This window comes from Eutrigla gurnardus (assembly GCF_963514095.1).
Source record: "Eutrigla gurnardus genome assembly, chromosome: 9".
NCBI lineage: Eukaryota > Metazoa > Chordata > Actinopteri > Perciformes > Triglidae > Eutrigla > Eutrigla gurnardus.
This window is the reverse complement of record NC_139923.1, coordinates 21,502,854-21,528,219: the sequence shown is the minus strand read 5'-3', so window position 1 is coordinate 21,528,219 and position 25,366 is coordinate 21,502,854. Positions and strand designations below refer to the sequence as shown.

At 40.1% G+C, this 25,366-nt stretch overlaps 4 protein-coding genes across 5 annotated transcripts; 2 read left to right on the top strand and 2 right to left on the bottom strand.

The window, feature by feature from the left end:
- The first annotated feature begins 4 nt into the window (after positions 1–4).
- On the top strand, positions 5–3,464 carry tmem263 (transmembrane protein 263). Of its 2 annotated transcripts, none has more exons than XM_084017789.1 (3): positions 5–140; positions 1,526–1,596; positions 1,789–3,464. In XM_084017789.1, the coding sequence occupies exons 2-3, from the start codon at positions 1,530–1,532 to the stop codon at positions 2,091–2,093; spliced, it is 372 nt and encodes a 123-aa protein (XP_083873915.1). In that variant the 5' UTR covers positions 5–140; positions 1,526–1,529; the 3' UTR covers positions 2,094–3,464. The 2 variants fall into 2 exon arrangements, with proteins under 2 accessions (XP_083873915.1, XP_083873916.1); XM_084017790.1 differs by having other exon boundaries at positions 6–135.
- Positions 3,465–4,156: 692 nt separating this feature from the next.
- LOC311018866 (zona pellucida sperm-binding protein 4-like) lies at positions 4,157–6,257 on the bottom strand (the record flags this gene model as incomplete). Its single annotated transcript, XM_084017933.1, has 8 exons — positions 4,157–4,248; positions 4,324–4,399; positions 4,486–4,633; positions 5,049–5,241; positions 5,319–5,479; positions 5,555–5,652; positions 5,756–5,940; positions 6,044–6,257. The coding sequence occupies 8 exons, from the start codon at positions 6,255–6,257 to the stop codon at positions 4,157–4,159; spliced, it is 1,167 nt and encodes a 388-aa protein (XP_083874059.1).
- Positions 6,258–10,040: 3,783 nt separating this feature from the next.
- LOC311018865 (zona pellucida sperm-binding protein 4-like) lies at positions 10,041–13,737 on the bottom strand (the record flags this gene model as incomplete). Its single annotated transcript, XM_084017932.1, has 10 exons — positions 10,041–10,389; positions 10,471–10,546; positions 10,633–10,780; positions 11,165–11,357; positions 11,437–11,597; positions 11,687–11,784; positions 11,876–12,060; positions 12,277–12,576; positions 13,155–13,567; positions 13,682–13,737. The coding sequence occupies 10 exons, from the start codon at positions 13,735–13,737 to the stop codon at positions 10,298–10,300; spliced, it is 1,722 nt and encodes a 573-aa protein (XP_083874058.1). The 3' UTR covers positions 10,041–10,297.
- Positions 13,738–15,592: 1,855 nt separating this feature from the next.
- LOC311018301 (uncharacterized protein) lies at positions 15,593–25,266 on the top strand. Its single transcript, XM_084017206.1, has 20 exons — positions 15,593–15,746; positions 17,262–17,420; positions 17,510–17,616; positions 17,705–17,813; positions 18,046–18,162; positions 18,242–18,303; positions 19,505–19,657; positions 19,733–19,924; positions 20,025–20,124; positions 20,199–20,340; positions 20,504–20,687; positions 20,878–20,977; positions 21,654–21,787; positions 21,884–21,915; positions 22,351–22,463; positions 22,923–23,068; positions 23,158–23,252; positions 23,330–23,408; positions 23,495–23,603; positions 23,993–25,266. Exons 1-20 carry the CDS (start codon positions 15,677–15,679, stop codon positions 24,064–24,066), a joined length of 2,277 nt encoding a protein of 758 aa, XP_083873332.1. The 5' UTR covers positions 15,593–15,676; the 3' UTR covers positions 24,067–25,266.
- The last annotated feature ends 100 nt before the right edge of the window (positions 25,267–25,366 follow it).

Here is a 25,366-nt window from a genome sequence, read left to right as displayed (position 1 = left end):
GGGTGGAGACTGAGAGCCTCTCTCAAAATATAGTCAGATAAGTCAGCTCCACCACCGGCAGCTACATTATTAAAGAACAGTATTTCGTTTAAAGTCCCGCACAGAACATTGGATCAGTTTGATTTATCAAAAAAAGTAAGGTAAGTGCTAAATTAGCTAGTTTGGGGTTCAGTTTGTGTGATTAGAGTCAGCCAGGAGAGCTTCTGCAGGACTACACACAAAAAAAACAAGTGAGCCAAAACAGCTTCAAAGCTAACTCCTTCAATATATAATAGGAATGAATGTCGATCGATTAACGGAAATGAAAAACGTTAAGCCGGTGTGTTTTTGTGTATGTGACGTGTCAGGGTGTCGCAGCTACAAGGTTGTTTTGTTTGTAACAAAACGAGCTAATTATGGCGACTCAAAAAACAACAACTGTGTTAAGTCGTTTCTAGCTGTTAAAGTGAGACGGCGGCCATTTAAACTGTGCCGCGATTCGACAACTTTTAAACAGTGTTCACGTTTTAACCGAACGTTAGCTTAACTTCGCGTATCCGCCACGAAACAAAATGCTGTTAGCTAACGTCACGTAGCTGATAGCGGTTTACATTGTCACGTCGGGCCTTGAGCAACTAACGTTATTCCCCCTGATGACATATTTAGTTGTGAACGTTGCAATCATGACGGTAATGTCGTCTAGCCGTCAGGTAACTGTCACCACAGCTCCTTCCTTTGTTCAGCCGCCACTTAACGAACCCAGTGGCCGAAGGAATGACGCTTTCTTCGGGGCAGATCGACGGATGACGAAAGGTTACAGTAAAATTAGCAATTTAAGTCGCAATCTGCCACTACAACGTCCACCTTCAGGGGTGTGCATTTAATTCTGTTAATGTTAAGACTACTTCCATAGAACACTTTTTTGTTTTTCTCTGTGTGTGCGTGTGCGTGTGTGTGTGTGTGTGTGTTAACCAGGCTCCGTGGCGGTCTGGTGAACAGGTCTGCCTTGTTTTAGGATCAGCAGCAGCACACCCAAAGCAAGCTGGCTTTATTTTCGTTACACACAGCCCCATTCCTAACTATTGACTGTCAGCATTTTGGGGATATTTGGAATAAAAGCCCCTTAATAATAGTGAGGGTGTAAACCTGATCTGAAAGTTAAAACAGCTCATTATTCATGCACCAGGTAGAACAGGGTCTGGATGCAGCAACTCTGAAATAAAAATATAATTTTCAGATGTGTCCCTGTGAGCAGCCTAAATAATAAGAAAAGACTAGATCTAGACAGAGGGCATGGTCTCTGTTGATACACACCAGTGATGATCGAGAGGGATTATATGTGTATCCTTCTATTCGTTTGACTATACACAGAATGGGAATAAACACATATATACAACATACACAGGCACATATCTCAAACAGAGATAACAGGAGGATACGAGGAGGATGTAACAGGACCTCTCTCCCTATATTTCCCTATGTTTAATATCTGAGGATTATGTGCCACTGTCTCAGTCAGTGATTGTGTCTTTTTTTTTTGTCCCAGAGAGATGAGTCAGGCAGAGCAGGTGCCTGAGGACGTGCCTGCATACCTCAACAATGAACCAGTAGCTACAGGTAAGATCATTTTGATAGGGACAGCTTTTTGTATATTGACCCCAAACACAAAGTTTTAGATCATGGGACAGGGGACACATTGTCTGTTCAATAGGTTAGTATTCCCATGAGGCAGAGGCATGTTGTTTCTTTACCAAAGACCGGTCTGTAATGTAGAATCTTATAATGCTGCTCTTGTTGTTTTTAACCCAGATGACGACAACAACAAGGACCATCCACAGGCGCAGCCGGGCATGTTCGGCAGGTTGGCAGGTGGCTTGTACGGCGCCACCAAAGGGGCTCTGGGGGCGACCGTGGGCGGTGTGGCCTGGATAGGGGGGAAGAGCCTGGACATCACCAAGACCACCGTCAGCTCTGTAGCTGCTCTGCCTATGATGGGAGTGGGTCTGGTCAAAGGAGGAGTGTGTGCTGTAGCTGGAGGAGTGACCGCTGTCGGTTCTGCAGTGGTCAACAAAGTTCCCATAGGAGGAGGCAAAAAGAAGGACAAGTCCGACTGAACTGAGTGAGGAGCAGAGGGAACGCACACAGCTGAGGTGTTATGGCTCACATTCGGCATTCACGAGCAGGAAAAGAGCAACAGAGGACTCAGAAGTTTAGTGTAGACATTTTTGGTGAGGGTTTTTTTCCGTTTTTTTTCTTCTTTAGTTTCTATTTTTTAATGTGATTGTTGTAAACCCATGTTCAAATACTTATGTGGCTTGGACCCACAAAGCAGGAACTAATAACAAAGACTATCCTGCTCTGTTGTTTAAGGAAACTCACTGTTATCACTAGTGCCTGAAATTGTTCAAATAAAATGTCCCTGTTTCATTTTTGATAATAAGCGACAACACTGTTTATTGTATTCGCCACAGACGTTAACTTTCAGAGTGTAAATGAACTTTAATTTCACTTGCAAGACAATCATTGATCCCTGATGATCTGTTCCTGACAACAAGGTGTTTCACTGACAACTGACATGGATCAGAAAATGTCTACAGTGTGACTAAATCAGCTTTTTGCTTGGTTGATAGCCTGTGATCAGCTTGCACAAATGAACAAATTCATCTGATAAAAAAAAAAAAAAAAAAAGACGAAAAAACGCTGGCTGTGAATTCTGGATTTTTTTTCCACTGGTGACCGGTTCAATTTTCCTCAGAGTTCACATTGCCATCTGGTGGTTATATTCTCACCTCCATGGAAAGCTACTCATAATTTTGATACAGAATGAGATTTATTGCAATAAATATTGTGTCACAATATAAAAAAGTATTTTGATTGCGATGCATTCCAATGTAGTGTTAATTGACACACTATGAATAACATTTTATACATGACATCTATTTTGACTAACTGTACTTTGATTGTCACTGTGATATGTTGGTTAATGGTTCACTCAAATCAAAGTATGGCGACATCTCTCCACAGAAGCTTCATAATGGCATAAATCTCTCTCCCGCTGTATCAAAGCAATGGTTCTCAACCATCTCAACCACCTTTTCCTGACCCGTTTTCCTGACGCTCCTTCATATTTCTTCATGTCACTGTGTTTACTGTTATAGGAATCTAAAGGCTGGATTTCTTGTCATTACGTTCTGAATTTCAAGTGTCGAGTGTATTTTATGCTGACAAACCTGTAGTACATTTGCTGGAAAATAAAAAAAAAGGCCTTTTTGTAAATCTACCTTTTTAAAAACTGTTACTGTAAGAATGCCATTCACATCTTGTATGATACATAACTAAGCTTTCAGAGCCTTTTTGTTTTATCAGTGTTGCATATGTTTGAAAGTTTGCTGAATAATGAATTTACTGAGAATTTATTGAAAAATGGCAATATTATGTTCAGAACTTGTTGTGTTTTACCAACCATTAAAATGTTCAGTTCATCAGTACTTCTATACAGGTTTAATTTCGTAACCTGCTTTGCCTTAAAGCTCCTTATTATATGTATTTAGATTAATTAGACTTATGTTTTATTGTTTAAAGCTGCTTTAGCACCAAATAGATTCAGCTTATTATTAAATGAAAAAAATAGTCACGTATTCAGTATACTGTATTATTTGATATAGTGAAGCACTATTTGATTTAATGGATCACCATTCCTACATTTCACCTTAGAAAATGTGTTAAATTAATTTGACATTTCTTAAGATTTAACTATGAGATCTAACTATAGCTGCTGTTTGTTGACAGTAGACCCTTGTAGAAAAAAATAATTTTGTTTTATTTTAGAGGAACCACAAGTTAAATATAACTACCAACAATTGATTGAGAAAAAGTATATTATGCACAAAAGTTGTAAGTAATAAAGTAATATATAATAATAAAAATAGTAAGTATTTTCAGCACATCAAGGCCAATATTTTTTTTAATACAAATGTGACTACAATATTTTGGAGATCCATTGTATTCTACCTGCAGCACACTTTTGACTCATACGTTTTTTTTTTTTGTTGTCGCATACATTACAATGTAAAGTATGTCATTTTCATTTCACACCACTAATAACTGAACTAAGTTCATGTTCCAAATCTTTTACTAAATGTTCTCGGCCAAATTCTTGCCTTCGACACTGTGCTCTTTACTGCTTAGAGCCTTCCATGATCACTGGTCCAACAGTAGCCACAACCTTCGGCTCAGCATCAGTGTGGACCACAGGCGTGGCGTCTCGCCCTTCAAACAGACAAACAAACACAAGGTCAGCTTCTGCTGCTCCTAAATTCTGCATGTTATAAATTAATTTCTTACTTTTTCTGAGGCATGATGGTTCACAGGAGCCGCCCGGTGCAGCAGTACACACAGCTGTACTGCAGTGAATGTACACCTGGACAAGGAAAACAGTGTAAGGGCAGGGCAATACAAGAAAGTATTTAGTTGTAGGAATTCCTCATGAGTTGATCTAATCATTACCTGTTCCTTCATTGGTACCATTGAATTGGGGGCTACAAAGGTAAACATTTTGAAAAGGAAACGCCTGAAGTGACTAGGGAACTGGAGACCAGAGAAGGAATCGACTGGAATCAGTGAGGACAAGTAGCGATCATCCCTGTTTGGACACCTGGATGAAAAGAAAATCATATCAAAGCAACGACAATGAAAATTAAATTGATTAAAGAAGTCAGTGCCAGCCTGTTATTTCAGCCTGGTGATACATCAACATGGCAGATATTATCAGCTTTTATTACTCTGTAACAGACAACTATGTTGGCAGTAAGCCTACAAAAATGCCAAAGACATTTGAGGTAATTTATACAGTCTGCATTTAGTGTCTCCATTGCTGTTGGTTTTGTCCACCAGAAAGCACTGACAAGCTTATTTTTCAACTCTAAAATGTCAAAATTTAAAGGATTTGTATCAATATTGTCTTGAAAACTCTGTAAATGTGATCAGACTTAAGTTTTGATAAGATATTTGTTTTTCCATAGAAAACAGATTGACCAACAGCAATGTTGTAACGTGGTATTTTTAGTTACCCATCAATCAGAAGGTCCCACTGGGGCAGACTGTGAGGATTGGGGCTTGTGGTTGTCCAACAGCGACCAAGGGTCAGGACAAGGTTTGGATCTGTCCTTTCAAGGAGTTGTACCTCCACATACATAGGATCCCTCAGTACTCCGGTCACAGGATAGTCATCCCCCGTGAAGAAAGAGGAATACACCGCATCGGCTGTGAGAGCAGAGACCAGTTAGAATGACACCCAAAGTTGTGAAATTATCTTCAAACACAGGCAGACACACACTTACCTTTACTACAGCCCTTTGTAGTGCACTTTCCATTAGCTAACCTCATGTGTACTCTGATGGGTCCCAGAGCAGCAACTGGTAGAGGAGGATCTTGTAACGGTAACACTTCTACGACCACAGTTTCAATAGAAGTGCCGATGTACCTACACTGGAAGAGCAATCTGAAAAGAGACAACTGGTTTTATGTTGCTTGGTCAGATCTTTTATTTTGACATTTTAAAAAAAGGTTCACCTACTCATAGTGGCTGTCCCTGGTAACATCTCCAAGAGGCCCCTCTGCCACTTCAAATAAGGAAGACATCCTGTTCTCATAGCGTATAAGACCAGGCTCCTCCTACAATAATTTAAACAAATTGGCATTGTAGGGTAAAAACATACATAGGCCCTATTTAATATTTTCTTTATTGGTTGAAAAGTAGAGAAGATCAAGGTCTTACCATAACAACGGAGCCACAGGCAGTTACAGGAAACTGGTAGATGGCAAATTCTGAATTAGAGTCAACATGTGTACAGCCTTGACCTTGTCCCAACAGTGAGATTGACTCAAGGTCAATGTTGGGAAGTGTGGAATCTCTTGCCACAACAACAATGAACTGGGCATCATTGGTGCACTGGACGGTCACTGGTGGCACAAAAAACGGGCGTTGATAGGTTAAAGATGTAGACTTTTTTCTTTTGCATTATTAATTACTGTCCATTGCATGGCATCCTTTTCAAAAACTCACCTGCCTTTCTAAAGTAGCACTGTTGGCCCTGAAAGCAGCAGTTTATGGCTTCGCATCCAGCAGCAGAGATATCCGAACCTCCACATGGGACTCTCATTTCAGCTGCTACCTCACAACCCTGGAGCGGTGATTGCTTTTCCACACTTGGTTTGTAACTGGAAGGTATCTGTGGCATCACAGGGTCCTGCGGTTGCTTTTGTTGAGGGACCTGCATCTCTCCCCGATCACCAAACACATTCGAATAATGAGTCTTCTTCGGTGGTGATTGAACAAACTGAGGAGCATTTTGCTGATGAACAGGTTGGGAATTAGGGTATTGAGAAGCCTTCTGTGGTGGTGTAGCGCCCTTTGACTTCTGTGAAGCAGGCTTATGCCAGACCTGAGCGTCTACATTTGTCCCAACTAGGAACACTAGCAGTGCTAGTGCCACTAAAGAGGTCACAATCCAGCTCTTTGCCATGGTTTCACAGCAGTTTGCCCTGGACAGCCCCCAAGTGTACAACTTACGTGTGCTGCCACATTTATATGACTTGCCTAAATGTTTTAAAGAACCCGCCTCTAAGCGCCAAATTACGACCAATCACAGTGTCCTATATTTTCAATAGCCACTTAAAAGCTTCAGAGGTGTATTATGTAATGTTTTTTTTTTTATATTATTCAGGTGGATGATTTGATAAGCCTTTTTGGCAACTTCACAAGATCAGTTGTTTGGGTGGGACAAGGAGATGAAACACATGTGCCCTATCAGATCAGGTCCCTAGGTTGGATGACAGTTTGACATTAACTTATTTATTGACTAATCCAAGATTTTGGTCACAAAAACCCCTTTAAAAGGTCTTCGTGGCCTCAAGCTTTATTTGTCACCAACTGTTTATTTTGCCAGTGCACAATGGCAAACATATTGATATTTTTCCTCTGGATCTGTAAAACAGTTTGCCATAATATATGAGCTTAAGCCCAATAGTCTGTATATGTTTGCCTCGTTGCTGTGCCATTACGAAAGTATTCGCTCACAATATTTAAACTTCCCAGGTTGCAGTTTCCTAAACAGAGAGCTTTAAATACACTGTGAGGCGAACATGCTGCAAAGGTTCATGCCAGCCAAATACACATCTAATTCCAAGGAGACTTTTCTAGATATAAGTATGACATAATTAGTGTAGCTACAGAGGTAAAAGCTGAAAATGGTAAAAATGTATTTTATTATATATTTATAATACCTGGTAGTTGGACAATGGCATAGGGTAATTAAACTCAGTTTCATCTTTTAAATCCCTTCTTAAAACTCACTTTTACCTTAAGGCCTTTTCTTAATTGTTGTTCATTGTTGTAGCTATTTAAATTAATTTGATCATGTTTTTATCTTATGTTTGGATTTTATCTCATTATATTATCAGTTGTATTGTAAAGCACTTTGTAACTTGGTTTTGAAAGGTGCTATATAAATAAAGTTATTATTATTATTATTGTGATAGTGTGGTGGTTGTTAAGTACTAACAGGTAAGTTGATTTATACTGAATTAATTTTGAAAACCAACTTCACACTAGACCCAGTGCTACTTATTGACAACAGTACTGATATCAGTACCACCATCTTTAGTTTAGGACCACAGTATTTATGGTTAAATATCTTATTGTGTGGTCGCCTATTGATTTATGGAATTGTATTTGTGTCAGTTCTGGCGGAAAAGATTTATTACAAGCACATATATTTTATTAACAAATTATTATCCACCCATCCATTCATCCATTATCTCTCACTGCTTACGGTGTTCAGGGTCGTCTGGAGCCGATCCCAGCTGACACTCTAATTTCAACGGGCAGAGTCATCAATAAACCTTACCTGCATGCTTTTGGACTGTGGTAGGAAGCCGGATTACCTAGAAAAAATCCACAATGTCGCTGGGAGAACATGCAAGGAAAGGCTGACCTGAATCCTGATTCAAACCCGGGCCCATCTTGCTGTGAGGCGACAGTGCTAAAATAGCTTTAATGGGCGTAAATAAAAATCTGTTCTATCCTCAATATGTTGGCTGTTATCCACATAAGAACAAGATAATAACCCTTAAAAACACTTAATTTTACTCAAACCTAACACTCAATCTGTTAAGGAGTGCTTCAGCCAATCGGACTAAGGTAGAAAAACCCTTCAAAATAACGCGGTGAGCTAATAATGCGCTCCTCCGTGGCTTTGGAAGTAATGTTCAGTTTCTACAGTAGGTTGGTGAGTTAGCTGACTACAAATCAACCACCATATACCTGGATGTTGCTATAGCAAAACATGATGTGCTTCAAAATGAGAAAAAAGTGTAAGATTTACCAAAGTATCAGACATGATTCAATTTGCCTTGGATATGTAGCTGGCATTCATCAAGACAGCCAATGAGCCTTATACCTTTGCTTAGTGCCCTGTAATATTAAGCTTCTCCCTCTAAGACCCCCAACTAGTGTATTTCTCTGTAATCTGACAGTAATCAGATTAAAAGATAATTCGAAAATGACCTTCTGCATGATTTGCTAAAACTCTGGGCCTTGCCCAATAAAAAATATTTTTGGGAGCGAGAGAACACAGTATCCTCATTTTAAAGTTTCCTTGATGATCTCACACTTCAATATGATTGTAAAAATCTTAACTCAAAAGTCTGCTAAACTAAAATACAATGTCTATAAATGTCAGTGAATTTCAATTCATGAAGGGAGCATTTAGACGTATAATTAAAACAATCAGTGGGAAAGTATTTTGCAAATGAAATTTACTGCAATGACACATTTTTCTGGGCCAATTTTCTGATCTGATCTAATTAATTTAGGAAAATGAACCTATTTAGCATTACAGCTAACAGTATTCATGTTATCAAAAATAAAATCCACTCAAATAAAAAAATACAATTTTTCACCTTTGAATTTGTGACTTCAAACGACTGTGGTGGTGAACGTTTTGATTATTTCTGAAGAAAGAAATAATAACATCTTTCCTTCACAACCCTACACACGATCAGTGGTAGAAAATCACTACTGGGGAAGTACATTTGCTCAAGTATTACTATACATTTTTATATTTTGTGCTATGACAAGATACGTACACAGACCATAGAGCCTTTTCGTAAATAAAATGACCTACGATCTTAGTTATAAGAGTAAGTAAGTTATAATTACAAATTTGATAAACTAATGAGTCCTTCTTTATAATGATTCGTTTTAGGACTTACAATTTTAACTTAATTATCTTTACTACTACTACTACTACTACTACTACTACTACTACAACTACTACTTTACTTGTAATATCACATAGTGGTACTAGTGTTTTTCTTTAACTTACTGTATGAATGGTCTTCTAGCACTACGAGATAATTTTATCTGTTAAGGAAAAGTTTGGTCCAATAGAGCAATCGTTTTCGTGTCGTCAAAAATGGATAACAATTTTTTAAAATGTACATCCTTTATTATTTTTGGAAACATCAATATAAAACATTCAGTATTAATGCCAACTGTCCAACTTTATTGAAATGCCACTGATTACCATAAATATAGCAAGAAGTTGTGCACAACAGTTTCGATTTATCTGTTGTATCTCCTTTAGAGAACTGCCTTCCTCACCTCTTTCAAGCAACGTTTTCTTGCAACTTGGAATAACCCTGATTTGCGATTAATGAGGTAGGCTACTCCTTTGGAGCCTAATTCAGTACAATACATAGGCTTTGTGAAGCCAGGAAGTGATTTAACTATATGGTCACTATGATGCTGTAGTAAGTGGTATTGTGTTGAATTGAATTATATTGAGAGATGTTTCTAATATCCTGCTCTCCTCCGTTTGCAAACCAGGGCTGACAAACAATAGAAACATTTCAATAAAATGCAATCTAATACAACTTCACTAGCACGTGCAACCTCAAACATTACTGGTAAGATCAACACTTTGCTGACATAGAAAAAGAAAAAAATGAACACCCATAAGCTTTAAATATAATTGATCAGGTTATATGTATTCAATTATTAAGGTGTGCCTAATAAATTGGTAGCTCTTAAAACCAGTCATAGCCAAGTTTACTGAATACAACAATCATTCTAGGATGTTCCTTCAGCACACCTTTGACTCTCAAGTCAAACATTCTTTTTGCAAACATTATTAATTCATACATTGTCATTTTCATTTTACATTAATCACACACCACTCATAACTGAACTAAGTTCATGTTCCAAATCTTTTACTAAATGTTCTCGGCCAAATTCTTGCCTTCGACACTGTGCTCTTTACTGCTTAGAGCCTTCCATGATCACTGGTCCAACAGTAGCCACAACCTTCGGCTCAGCATCAGTGTGGACCACAGGCGTGGCTTCTCGCCCTACAAACAGACAAACAAACACAAGGTCAGCTTAAGTGCATATTGCTCCTGAATTCTGCATGTTATAAATTCATCTCTTACTTTTTCTGAAGCATGACGGTTCACAGGAGCGGCCCGGTGCACCAGCGCACACAGCTGTACTGCAGTGAATGTACACCTGGACAAGGAAAACAGTGTAAGGGCAGGGCAATACAAGAAAGTATTTAGTTGTAGGAATTCCTCATGAGTTGATCTAATCATTACCTGTTCCTTCATTGGTACCATTGAATTGGGGGCTACAAAGGTAAACATTTTGAAAAGGAAACGCCTGAAGTGACTAGGGAACTGGAGACCAGAGAAGGAATCGACTGGAATCAGTGAGGACAAGTAGCGATCATCCCTGTTTGGACACCTGGATGAAAAGAAAATAATATCAAAGCAACGACAATGAAAATTAAATTGATTAAAGAAGTCAGTGCCAGCCTGTTATTTCAGCCTGGTGATACATCAACATGGCAGATATTATCAGCTTTTATTACTCTGTAACAGACAACTATGTTGGCAGTAAGCCTACAAAAATGCCAAAGACATTTGAGGTAATTTATACAGTCTCCATTTAGTGTCTCCATTGCTGTTGGTTTTGTCCACCAGAAAGCACTGACAAGCACTGATTTGTATCAATATTGTCTTGAAAACTCTGTAAATGTTATCAGACTTAAGTTTTGATAAGATATTTGTTTTTCCATAGAAAACAGATTGACTAACAGCAATGTTGTAACGTGGTATTTTTACTTACCCATCAATCAGAAGGTCCCACTGGGGCAGACTGTGAGGATTGGGGCTTGTGGTTGTCCAACAGCGACCAAGGGTCAGGACAAGGTTTGGATCTGTCTTTTCAAGGAGTTGTACCTCCACATACATAGGATCCCTCAGTACTCCGGTCACAGGATAGTCATCCCCCGTGAAGTAAGAGGTATAGGCCACATCCACTGTGAGAGCAGAGACCAGTTAGAATGACACCCAAAGTTGTGAAATTATCTTCAAACACAGGCAGACACACACACTTACCTTCATTACAGCCCTTTGTAGTGCACTTTCCATTAGCTAAACTCATGTGTACTCTGATGGGTCCCAGAGCAGCAACTGGTAGAGGAGGATCTTGTAACGGTAACACTTCTACGACCACAGTTTCAATAGAAGTGCCGATGTACCTACACTGGATTACCAAGCTGAAAATAGACAACTGGCGTTATGTTGCTTGGTCAGATATCTTTTATTTCGACATAAAACAATGTTTATTAAAAAAAGGATCACTTACTCATAGTGGCTGTCCCTGGTAATCAATCCCCGCTCCCCGACTCCCACCTCATATAAGGAATTCATTCTGTTCTCATAGGTTATAACACCAGGCTCCTCCTACAGAAAGTACAAAAAAAAATGGCAGCTGGGATAACAATGTTTGAAAGTTGTATTTACTGGTTGAAAAGTGGGAAAAAAATTGTCATACCGTAATAACGGAGCCACAGGCAGTTACAGGAAACTGGTAGATGGCAAAGTCTGAATTAGAGTCAACATGTGTACAGCCTTGACCTGGTCCCAACAGTGAGATTGACTCAAGGTCAATGTTGGGAAGTGTGGCATCTCTTGCCACTACAACAATGAACTGGGCATCCTTGGTGCACTGGACTGTCACTGGTGGCAGAGAAATAGGCATTAGCATGCTGAATGGTTTCAAGACAACTTAAAAAAAACATTTATTTTTACCATAGGATTTTGCTATCTGGAATATTTTACTAGTTAAGTAAAGTTATCCATTATGACACAATTCAGTATTTAATCAATACAACCAAAAAATAAATCAACTTGAACAAAAAGAGCATTGACATAAACAGCCTGCCAAAAACCCACCTGCTTTTCCAAAGAAGCACCGCTGACCATCGAAGCAGCAGTCTATTTCTTGACATTCAGCAGCAGGGATAGAGGAACGTCCACACGGGATTTTCTGGCTCTCTGCCACCTCACAACTCTGGTAAGAATGCTGCTTTGACGCACCGTGCTGGTAATTGGAAGGTGCCTGTGGTGATGCAGGTTTAAATTGTTGATTCTGTTGCTGTGGTTCATATTGTTGAGTCTGATACTGCAGTGTCTGTGGTCCTTGGTTCTTAGAATCAGGAAATGATCGTGGATGTGGACCAAACTGGAATTGGGCTGCCGCAGATTGGGACTGTGTCGTTTGACGGAATTGAGGAGCCTGTTGGACTGTAGAAGTTTGGCCCTGTGTCGTTTGACGGAATTGAGGAGCTTGTTGGACTGTAGAAGTTTGGGCCTGTGTCGCTTGATGGAATTGAGGAGTCTTTTTGATTAGCGGAGAATTGAACTGTGACGTTTGACGGAATTGAGGAGCTTGTTGGACTGGAGAAGTTTGGGCCTGTGTCGCTTGATGGAATTGAGGAGTCTTTTTGATTAGCGGAGAATCGAACTGTGACGTTTGACGGAATTGAGGAGCTTGTTGGACTGGAGAAGTTTGGGCCTGTGTCGCTTGATGGAATTGAGGAGTCTTTTTGATTAGCGGAGAATCGAACTGTGACGTTTGACGGAATTGAGGAGCTTGTTGGACTGGAGAAGTTTGGGCCTGTGTCGCTTGATGGAATTGAGGAGTCTTTTTGATTAGCGGAGAATCGAACTGTGACGTTTGACGGAATTGAGGAGCTTGTTGGACTGGAGAAGTTTGGGCCTGTGTCGCTTGATGGAATTGAGGAGTCTTTTTGATTAGCGGAGAATCGAACTGTGTCGTTTGACGGAATTGAGGAGCCTGTTGGACTGGAGAAGTTTGGGACTGTGTCGTTTGACGGAATTGAGGAGCCTGTTGGACTGGAGAAGTTTGGCCCTGTGTCGCTTGATGGAATTGAGGAGTCTTTTGGACTGAAGAAGTTTGGGCCTGTGTCGCTTGATGGAATTGAGGAGTCTTTTGGTTTGGCAGAGAATCGAACTGTGTCGTTTGACGGAATTGAGGATTCTTTTGGACTGAAGAAGTTTGGGCCTGTGTCGCTTGATGGAATTGAGGAGTCTTTTGGTTTGGCAGAGAATCGAACTGTGTCGTTTGACGGAATTGAGGATTCTTTTGGACTGGAGAAGTTTGGGCCTGTGTTGCTTGATGGAATTGAGGAATCCTCTGGCCTGCTTGATGGGCTTGAGTAGCCTGTTGCAGTGGTGTAGATTGGTACTGTGTTGCTTGATGGAATTGAGGAGTCCTCTGGCCTGTTTGATGGACTTGAGTAGTCTGTTGCAGTGGTGTAGATTTCCCCTTTGTCACTTGAGGAGTCTGTGACAGTTGTTGAGTAGTTTGAGACGCCTGCCGTCCTTGTTCATACTGAGGACCAGTTTGCTGTGGAAAAGATGAAGATGGGTAGTGTGATGCTATAAGAGGTATAGCACCCACCGATGAAGCACCCTTCTGAGCTTCTACCTCTGTCCCAACTAGGAACACTAGCAGTGCTAGTGCCACTAAAGAGGTCACACTCCAGCACTTTGCCATAGTTTCACAGCAGTCGGACCTGGACAGTCCCCAAGTGTACAACCTATGTGTGCTGCCACATTTATACTTGACTAGGCTTGATGTTTATAAACTCCACCCATGAGGCCAAATAACCACCAATCACAGATTCTTGAATTTCAATAACCATTTAAAAGCTTCAGTGGTGTATTATGTAATGTTTTTTTTATATTATTCAGGTGGATGATTTGATAAGCCTTTTGGCAACTTCACAAGATCAGTTGTATGGGTGGGACAACAGGATGGAACATTTGTCCTGTCAGATAAGGCCACTGGGGTGGTTGACAGATTGACATTGAAGTATTTATTGACAAATTAGGTCACAAAAACCTTTTCAAAGGTCTTCGGCCTCAAGCTTTATATGTCACCAAGTGTTTATTTTGCTCGTGCATAATTTACAGGACTTTTCTGATTTGGTTTAGACTGAAGTTTGTATTACACCTATAACTAAGCATTAAAAGGTTTAGATGACAGTGAGAATGAGGACAAACCACAAGACAGGGGACACGTAGATCCCTGCTTCATGACATGAAACCAAGTTTGTCATATTAAAACTGAACTTCAGCTTACCTGCTGTAATAGGGTGTTACATTTGCAGTAAAATGGCTTTGCTAGAGGTGTGTTACTGAAAATGAGACATCACTGAGGCTTTAGAAAAATATCTTGATATTACCAATACCACAAATTCACTAGTTATATTCTTAAAAGTGTTGTGGTTTTTTTCCCCAGAGGCTAAAAATAAAAAAAGTAGATTATCCTGCTAAAAGTAGACAAATGTAGCTAGCTGGCAGTGGAACAACACCGCTCCCAGTTCATCAGTGGCTCTCAAACAGAGAAGCCCAGGTGTACAAAACTGCCAATATCTACATATCAGGAGAATATATCTCCCTAAAAACCACCAAAATAATACCACAATGCCACCAGATGTAAAGCAAGGATTCGATATGTGATTTTTTTTTTTCAACAAACCAAGAAGGTTTGTTGCCTTAACCTTAGGGGGTTTCTGGCAGAAAGCAAACTTCTTCCATGTGTCCACTTGGAACAGTTTCTTGACAACTAACCAATCAGTAGCTAGGAGGACTTAGACTGAGGGAAATGTGAGGAAAACCACAGAGCAGATTATTCAGCAGATTATAAGTGTTTTTATGTCACCGATGAAAGTATATAAACATGTAAATAATTAATTATAGAAACATAACTCATGACTAACTCATATATACGAATTAACCTAACATCTGAATTTTACACTGGTAACCATTGCTCTTAGTGAAGTGAAACGTTTTAATTAATTACAACCCCCCCCCCCCCCCCATTACAGTTTATTTATTACCAAATGCTAAACTCTAAGCACAATTCCACTGAAATAAAAGTTCTTAATCACCTAGAACTTAAATCTCAAGGATAGCAAGTAAATACCTCAAAATTGCACTAAGGTACACAATGTCCTTCCGCAAAAATCTTACACTAAGACAGTATTTGTTACATTTTTTTTTCAGACTAAAACTAATGGACCACATGGATCTCGTGTTAACGATTGAAAAAAATCAGTAGTATGGTTTTACGTTCGAGTTTAGAGCGGATTTGCCCTTTTTTTATGGAGCTCAACCATCGTTGCCTACATTTCCCACAATTCCAAGCGGCCTAATCCTCCGTGAATCAGTGCGTCCTTCTTCAGCGGAGCGGTGTCTGTTGACTGAGGCGCAACCGGAGTGTTGTGGGGACTGTGTTAACGGTGCTGCGTGGTTACCCGGGGAGATGTCTCTGTCAGCCGGACTCAACGCAGACACGAGCAGCCGGAGGAGGAGGCCGGGTGAACACGCGCGAGGTGAGCGGAAGAGGCTCATGTTTAGCTTGTGGCAATGACAAAAAAAAACAACAACTTTATTTGTAAACAGGCAGACTGTTTGCGTCCTTTACAGTGCTGTGAATGCAATTCTCCATTTTAAACCGGACAGCATTGTGCTAATGTAATGTCAAGCCCGCCGCGACATCGTGACATCATCACCATGTGAATAAAAAGAGTAAACACGCTCAGCTCGGTGTTAGAGGCCTGCAGCAGATGGGACAGTCACGTCGTATTGATTACTCAAGTGTGTGTGTGGGGGGGTGTGTGCGTGTGTTTGCGCTCTCTGTTGGTGTGCCCCCTATTCACGTGTTAAAAGTGCACACACCAAAGTGTAGTGGGACATTTGAAACTGTCTAGGTTTTTGTTTGCAGACAGATATTGTAGAATACATCTCAGAAAATAGACCACACATTCCAAGATGACATGTTAAGATTGCTTGTTTGGTCCAACCAACAGCAAAAATCCAAATATTTAATTTTACAATAATATAGAACATTAGTTCCCCCATTAGTTAGTAATAACTAATAATATACGGTAGTTTTATTTTTTTTCAGGTCTTCCTCTTCTACAATTACAGACAAAACTATGACTAATGATTCAAATTTAAGCTACAAAAGACTTCTGTCGGTGCACGATCACTAACAAATGGCAGACACCGAGACAGAAAGAGGAAACAAAAGTGCCTTTACGCACTATTTTGAGCAGTTTAAAAGGAGAAGTCGCTGATTGTTGTGCCTGCGTGTCTCATGATGCCAGCGGTTTGTTGGTATTTATTCATTCATCAAGATTGTATTTTGAAAGAGGCAAATCCTTGAAATGAATGAATGGCATTTTTTACCCTTTACTTAATTGCAGTCATGCCTCTAGTTTCCCTGCAGAACAAATCCAGCTTTTGTCAGGCTGAAGACAGTAATCAGCTCAAAGACAGACAGACTGTGAAAATACATCATTATGCAGTCAGTGTGGTAATGCATTTATGGTTTAGATTTCTCCCATGTCTTATTATCTTTCTTATAATAAACTCTTCTATTTTTTTTAACTTTATTGTATGACATGCCATGATGTGAAGCACTTTGAGTCTGCCTTGTGTATGAAATGTGCTATACAAATAAAGTTGCCTTGCCTTGCCTTTATGAATGTGGCTTGTTGGTCCAGGGGTCTGGTTCTCGTTTAAAGGGGGGCGAAAGTTAAATTCCCGTACGAGTTTCTTAAACCTAATCTTATTTTACCTTATTTTATTTATTTACTAATTTTAAGTCAAAGGAAAATCAAGGGGAGATGTGGAATCATTTTATTTTATGCTCTTTCTACCACCACATATAATGAAATGCGACTGATAGTACAGTCTCATTGTGGGGTAACAGTACACAGAGTCTTTTTTACTTTTCATTATTAAATGTATATTCCCGGTAATAATTATAGTATCACGTTGACCAATATTCTGACGTCTTCTAGTTTTATTTAGTGTTATGAGTTTCTTGCTTGGTGTTGCAGATCTTCTGTGGGAACATGATCCCCAGGCCGGTCACCATCACGAACAGCTCAATGAGCGACTGTGCGGAGATCCGAGACCTAATTCAACAGACTCTCCAGCTTCACACACGTCCATATGTCCTGTGCTTTGCACAACGAAATGCATGCCTGCACACACGTGTGAGTAGTGGGTGCTAAAAACTAAAAAAATAACAGCATTGCTGATGTGTTTACAAACATTTATCTTATCTCCTTGCTTGTTTATTCAGGTCCGAGCCACCATGCCTGTGACGATAGCTGGGAGGAGATCCAAAGCAAGAGAACCATCAGAGCGGAGAACGAGGTGGAAGCCAACAAACTGGTCAACAACTACAGGGTATGAAGTCTTAAAAGCAAATCAAAAAAAGTGGTTTGTATGTATGGCTCATCCCTCAAACCCAGTATTTGGTGTGTGTGTGTGTCAGTTTGGTTTCAGAAAATGGAAGAGCCATGTGACAGAGCGTCCGTTCGAAGTCAGGTCAGACGTTGTGAAGGAGCTCTACTCTGAACTGAACGTCATCAAGCAGCATGCAGGTGCAGGTTATAGTACCCGAGTAGTGTGCACGGTTTGTGTCGGAAGACACGTCTAAAGTTGAGATCAGGTGGTGGATGCACCTTTGTTTTCTCCTCCAATTACGTTTGCCTAACCTGCTTAACTGTTTAAAACCTGAGAGTTGTAATAAACTATCCTCTATAGACAACCTCCATGGAGACGAATTGTTCGTGACCCTGCTGGAGAACTAACGACGTTGTCTGTCTTCTTCAGGTCGTCTCATCACATTGGGAAACGTAGTGTATGTGCTTCTCTTTGGTTGGTGGGTCTCTCTGGCCTATTTCCTCATCGGCGTTCTCATGTTCATCACTATTGCTGGTGTACCGTATGGTAGGTGAGCTTAATGATAGTGAATATTATTGTCTATATGTATAAATATATCGTAATTCTTTTCACTCTCACTCCGTAGGCAAGCTCTGCTGGAAGTTGTCCTCCTACTTCCTGTGGCCATTTGGCAAGTCAATCCACGAGGTACGGTTCGCTTTCAGGGATGTTTTTATTTATTTTTTTACTAACTGAAATGAGGAAGAGCCACAGTAAAACCTGCAGTTTCATAAGCCTTTTTGCAACGGGATGACACATGTTGTCCTGTCAGGTAAGGCCACTGACAGTTTGACATTAAAGTATTTGTTGACACTTGAGGTCACAAAGACCTTTTCAAAGGTCTTTGTGGCCTCGAGCTTTATCTGTCTCCAAATGTTTATTTTGCTAGTGCTTACTTCACATGACTTCTCCAATTTGGTTTGGCAGTTTGTCTCACCTATAACTAAACATTCAAACACGATCCCTTCTTCAGAATCGCAAACCAAGGTTCTGCTTTCCTGGCTGTAATAGACCTCGACATGAACGTGAAAACATGCGAGAATGGCTTCGCTTTAAGTGTTACTGAAAATTAGAACATTACTGAGCCTTCTCTCAGCTCATATAATCACACACATTATATAAGGTACAATTCCGGTGAAGTGTTAGCTTGCCAGTTCCTACAATTTGTCCATTAAAAAGAGTTTAAATTGAATAAAAATAGTAATAAATATATGTGTGTGTTTGGGGGAACAGTGACCTCAAATATGGATCTTAGCAATCTTTTGGAGTAATTTGCTGATGCGTTATTTATTTTTGCAGTTGCTCTGGAATCAGATGCGGTTAAATAGCAGATGTGCTCTCTCCATCTCTTTTTATAAAAAAAAATCTAGGCTAAAGACACATTTTTATTCACTGGTCCTTCAATCTGTTATCATGTTATAAATGAGTATTTTTGTAAATCACTGTTTATTGTTCCTGTTGGTAGGTTCTCTTTGTGTTCTTTCTTCTTTTTAACTTAACATTCTAATGTTCATTTGTGCACCATTTTTGCCAGCTTAAGCTGTGTTTAATTGTGCTCTAGAAGTACATTTTATTTTCCATCTGCACCATTGATTGTTTGTCCTTTTTAATCTTTAACCATTCCGTTGTGTTTGATTTCCTTATATTGTGTGGTTTTGTCAATAGATTTGTTTATTGATACATGATTTCAGGAATGTCTAACATCCATGTCCTCCAGTTTCTCAAATGTGAAGATTTGCTGGTGTTCTCCGTTTTTAGCTCTTGTGCTTGGGATTACATTAGATGAAATGTAAAGTCGGTGCTCTAATGATTCTGCAAATAACACTTTTCTGTGGTTGTGTTTCTTCAGATTGGAAATACATTAAGGAGATGTTGTGAGCAAGCACCAGACTGTGATTGTAACAGAGAGGGGATGGAAGATTACTCGCCCGTTCTGCTGCCTTCACCCACAGAGGTGCCGGTCCCAGAAATGCCAGGACGTCCTCTGCGCACTCCTTACTGGGTAACTTAAAACAAACATATAGACAAACCATGAATACCTCCTATCATATCTCATAGGATATACCTTGTCGCGTAGCATCGTTTCTCCACTTACGTGTGGCTGCTGCTGGGATACCCTCCTCTGGTCGTCATCCACTCCTTGGCTTGCTTCCTCTCCTGGATCCTGGTCTTCACCATCCCCGTTTTCAAGATGAATGCACGGATACTGGGCGTCGTCCTTCTCCTGGCTCCCGAGGATGTCTCTGTCTCCTCCTGCTCACAGAGGAAGGCAAGGGAGAGATTGCATATTTTGTCACCCACAACACACAAACCTGGAGGGCCTATTCAGTTTAATGCACCAGCTTCTTTATGTTCCACTCGACCCTCAGCATCCAGTCTTCGAGGGCAGAGCTCTGCTGTGCTGCTACCATGCTGCAAACTGGTACTACTACAAGTACACCGTTGATGGGATCAACGTGTTTGCTGTCAGTATCCTTTACCGTTGTATATGTGAATGTGTGTGTCATACGAAGAGCTGTTTCCACCTTTGACTCCCATCTCAGACCTTCTCCCTCTCGTAATAGTTGCCATGGTAATTGGATATATTGACAAGGAAAACCAGTACGCCAGTTCTGATGTCAAGTTTGCCATGGCAATCTGCTCCATCATACCTCTGTCTTATTATATTGGCATGGGCATTGCCAGGTGAGCTGTTTTAAGACACATCTGTAAAAAAAAAAGTGTATAAAATACATTTTATTTTACATTTCCTGATACATGTAGTGTATTAAAAACGTTATGATTGCCACAGATTTTCTTACAAAGCAGCTACTGATGTTAACTCTCAAAACGTTTTTGACACTTGCAGCGTCTCAGCCCAGAGCAACTTTGCAGTCGGTGCCGTGGTGAACGCCACATTCGGCTCCATCACGGAGCTGACCTTTTACATCACAGCCCTGATCAGAGGTCACCAGGCCGCCAACCCGTGTCTGCAGGAGGTTGTTAAAGCGGCACTGACTGGCACACTACTCGGATGCATCCTCTTCATCCCCGTGAGCCATCCTGCATTTACATCGCATTTTACAGCTTTTACCCTAGGAGAAAAACAATCAAATCAAAACTACTCAGTAATTTCAGCAATCAGTTTCATCATGACGGAAATAAAAGTAATGTTAAAAATGCACAACACAAATACAGCACATGCAGTATGAATGAGGCTCCTTGCTTTTGTGTTTTTATCAGGGCATCTGCATGATAATTGGAGGGCTGAGACACAGTGAGCAAAGATTCAACAGTCGCTCTACAGGAGTGAGCTCTGCATTGCTTTTCATCTCTGTAGGAGGCAAGTATTTCATCGATATGTACCGTATGCCAGGCCCGGCTATGCTGTTTTGGGAGTGTGAGACACAGGTGGTGATAACAGTAAAAAAAAGTAGTTACAGAGCCTTTTTTTATGAAATAGAAATAAGAAACCATTTTCTCTTTTCCAGCTGCAATTTTAGACGTAAGCCACGCATACTCACAAACTCATTTGTTCATATTTAGTTAGCTGCAGTTTCTCCATTAGGGGAATCTATTGAGTCTGTCTCACACTTGTTCTACATCGGCAGCAGGAGTTTTGCCCTCCGCATACAAATGAGTTGTTGTTGCTTCCTAAAGGCCAATAAGGTAGCTGAGGCACTTGCTCCACCTGTTGGCCACAAATATTACTGCTACAGTCTCCTTTTTTGAAAGCCGCTGTTATCTTTGTGCTGGGATCGGCTCCAGCCCCCCCCGCGACCCTAAATACAGGATAAGCGGTAGAAAATGGATGGATGGATGTTATCTTTGTGTTTGTATGTTTCACACTGTACTTGCACCACCTGTTAGCTGAAAAGAAATACACAGATTTGACATAAATGTGTCACAAAATTTTCTTCTGGATATTAAATTATCCAAAAAATAAATAACTGTAAAACACCAAATGTTAGCTACTGTTAACAACATCTTTTACACCAAGTCTTCCCCCCACGCGGCAGGTGTGTTTGCCCCCACGTTGTTCTCCAAAGCTTATGGGAATCTGGTGTGTGACGCCTGCACCAACTCCACTGCAGGAAGCAGCACGAGCAACATCAGCGGGCCGTTTGTCTGTCACAACTGCCACTACGATGTGGTCAGCATCATTATTCACGTTCTAACAAGCACATTGTCAACACACATATGACTTACATACACTCTTATGTATAATGTGATTTCTTTTTTTCAACAGAACAATGGCACATTATTCCACAACCATGTTGAGTAAGAAATTCTTTCTTTCTATTCATTTATATGCTGACTGTAATAGGGGCCATTCACATATGTTGCAGCATGCAAACTTTCCCAAGGGAAATGTCAAACAAATCGATACAGACTACAGCTACTTTGAGGGCTGGATGTGCAATTATCTTTGTTTTGACTTTGTTTATATTAGTTAGTGAGGCTCACTGCTTGCAGGTTTTTGGTTGCTTGGAAACGGCCTGCCAGCAACCTCCCAAGCACCTTGGCTAAAAAGGATGAAAGCGGCATTAAACGCAACATGTGAACAGCCTCATAAAAAGGCTCTGTTTGAAAAGTCCTCAAATGAGCTAAAACCTCCGAAGCCACCATGTGGTGATTTGAGTTTCTTCTTTTTTTAATTTATTGTGTGTGTGTTCTTGTGTGTGTGTGTTCTTGTGTGTGTGTTCTTGTCGCCAGGCCACTGATTTACACAGTGTCTACCCTCTTGCCAGTTGCCTACATCATCGGTCTGATTTTCACGCTGAAGACGCACTCCCACATTTATGACATCCATGTTGGAGAAGAACAGGGTACGAGCCTCCCCCTCAAGAATCACAGTTAAAGGGAGAGTTTGCTTTATTTGAAGTGGGCTCCTGTAAAGTACTTTTGGTCAGTATCACTCTTGGTACGTCCCGATCGGCACGCCTCGAGTTGCAGAAGTACGAACACAGAAGCTAAGCACTGTACTGCTGTGGAGGGGGTCAGCAGTACAACCTCTTTTAGCCTCCCTAAAAAATACAATATCAGTGGACCATAATCCTCTTCTTTAAGTTTTTTCTTGAGCCCTGTCCACAGCAGTACATTGTTTAACTTCCATGAGAGACTTTTTCTCCAAACAAGGGACATGCCAAACCGCCATCTACTGTAGCAACAGTGACCATGGAGCTCATACAAAAACCCAAACTATCCCTTATTTGGCTAAAACAAAATTGTGCCTTGCCCTACTCCACTACGAGACAGTGAACAGTTAACGCTACTTATTTCTGCAGTGACGGGCCACCATGGAGCGGTGGTCCACTGGTCACGGTGGAGGTCTCTGGTCATCCTCATCATGGCAACTGTGCTCATGTCTGCCTGTGCCGATCTCGCCACGGAGCACATCCAGCCAATACTAAACCAGCCCAACATCTCTCAGGTCAGGACGTGCATCTGAGCATGCTCAGTCAGTGTTTGTGTGTTCATTTCCTCGGGCCGTGCTAACGTTTGTTTTCTCTTTCTCTCCAGTATTTCATTGGGGTGACAGTTCTGGCTATGATTCCCGAGATTCCAGAGATTGTTAATGGGATCCAGTTTGCACTCCAAAACAACATCAGTCTCAGGTAAATCCTGTTAAAAAGGTACTCGGCACAATCTTTATAAAGTGACATCTGTATCTAAATTGTTTGTCTTTTTTCAGCTTGGAGGTGGGAAGTTGTATTGCTGTTCAGGTCTGCATGCTACAGATTCCAATTCTGGTCTTATTCAATGCCTTCTATGTAAGAGACCCTTTCTTCAGTTTGATCATTTATTCATAGAAATGCGTATGTTTTTTGGTGTCTGTAATCATCTCTGTTTTGTACAGGATGTGGGATTTGTGCTGTTATTTACCGACATGCACATGTGGGCCAGTATCTTCAGTGTGATTCTTGTCAACTACATCTTTATGGATGGAAAGTCTGATTATTTTCAGGGTAAGTTTAGGTTTTTTTTGTAATTAGAGGTAGAACATGTGCATTTAAATTAATACAAATTCATTCAAAACTCAAATTACATCTTATCTTGGAAAAAAAATTAACAAACTTGCCGAAGATCTAACAGTTAAGATTTGATTTATTTTATGCTTGTATATAACACGTACCTAACATATCATTGACCACTAGTATTGAAATCAGCTGCCAAAGACCATTACATATGTTGTTTGATTAGTCAAACCTTGAAGACAAATACGTATGTGAATGTGGTTATTTATTGCATTTAAAAGCATCTCTTAAGCACCCAATCCTGTATGGTGATTTAATAGAATGTAATCACATCTTGTTAAACCCAATGCCGTGTTATTTCCTGTCTTTTTATCCCCCAGGTACAGCTCTGGTGGTCGTCTACCTCATTCTGCTGGCTCTGTATTACTTTGCCCCGTCTCCAGCAGGGTGCTGACTGGCCGACTGAGACTTCTGGGCCCAAGAAAAAACTTTTTTTAAGCCTGGAGGACTTTACAAATTCAATACCACTCCCTATTGATGAGTTTGGGTGGTCGTTACTAATTGATCATGTGTGAATCCTGACCTGAGCCTTTTATTAAGTATTTTATTGTTCATGCCGTTTCCATAATAATCCAAATTACACAACTGAACATTTTAATCTCGGGTAGGTACTTGTCATTGCACGGATATAAATTCTACTGTAAAACTGGCAGTTTGTAAGCTAACACACTAAATGTGTCCTCTCAACACCTCTTATGGTCTTTATACACTGGTGAAAGAAAGAAAGTAAAAAAAACGGTATTTTTACAAATACAAATTAATATTATAATGTTAAGTACTTGCACTGATGCTATTTTGTTTAAGGTACTGTTATAATATATTTTGTATACTTTTAACTCCAAAACTGTAAATGTCTGTTGAAGATAATGATATATGTGACATTATTTTAGATAAAAACTCTGGCACCCTAGATTTGGAAAATGTGGCGTGAGCTTAGCAAAAGCAATAACTATCTGTCAATACAACGTTTTGAAAAACTGTCTGTGTTTATTGTTTGTACAGACAGGAATTACAAAACATAATGTACATTGCAGCCATAATTGCTTTCGAGGAGACATTTACCTTTTCCCCCGAAACTTTTAAGTCAAATGACATGCACACCATACAGACATGCAAAGGAGATCACTTAACTTTCATTAACATCAAATATGATGCAAATATAGACATCTCAATCTGAAGCAAGGCAGCACATTTATCAAGTCTGAGCACATAGTGAAGCTGTTGCTTCATAATAAGATATAAATAAGGCCATAACATGTCAAACATAAGAAAACAATTACTGGAGGTGGAGTTTTGAAGGTGAAAAATTAGGATTTCAGATGAGTTAGCTTAATACTGTACCGACAATTACAGCGATCATGTGAGATAATATGTGACTAGATACAAGCAGTTGGGCGTGTAACTACAGTATTTTAGACGTACAGTCACAGCAACATTTTTGTTTCATTAAAGTCATCCTTACGTGCATAAATCTGCTTTCATAAAAATGACCGTTGACATTTTAGGGTGAATGTTTGCGGAATTCTTCAGACCGAGTCTGATCACAGCATTTCACATCCTGAGTGTGCGTACGTTACCTTGTCACTAGTAAAAACTTATATTTCAAAGTACCACAGCTCAATGTAACAAAAACATGTAACAAAAGTAAAAAAACAAAAAAAACAATACAGCCTATTTTGTTATGTATGTCAGTA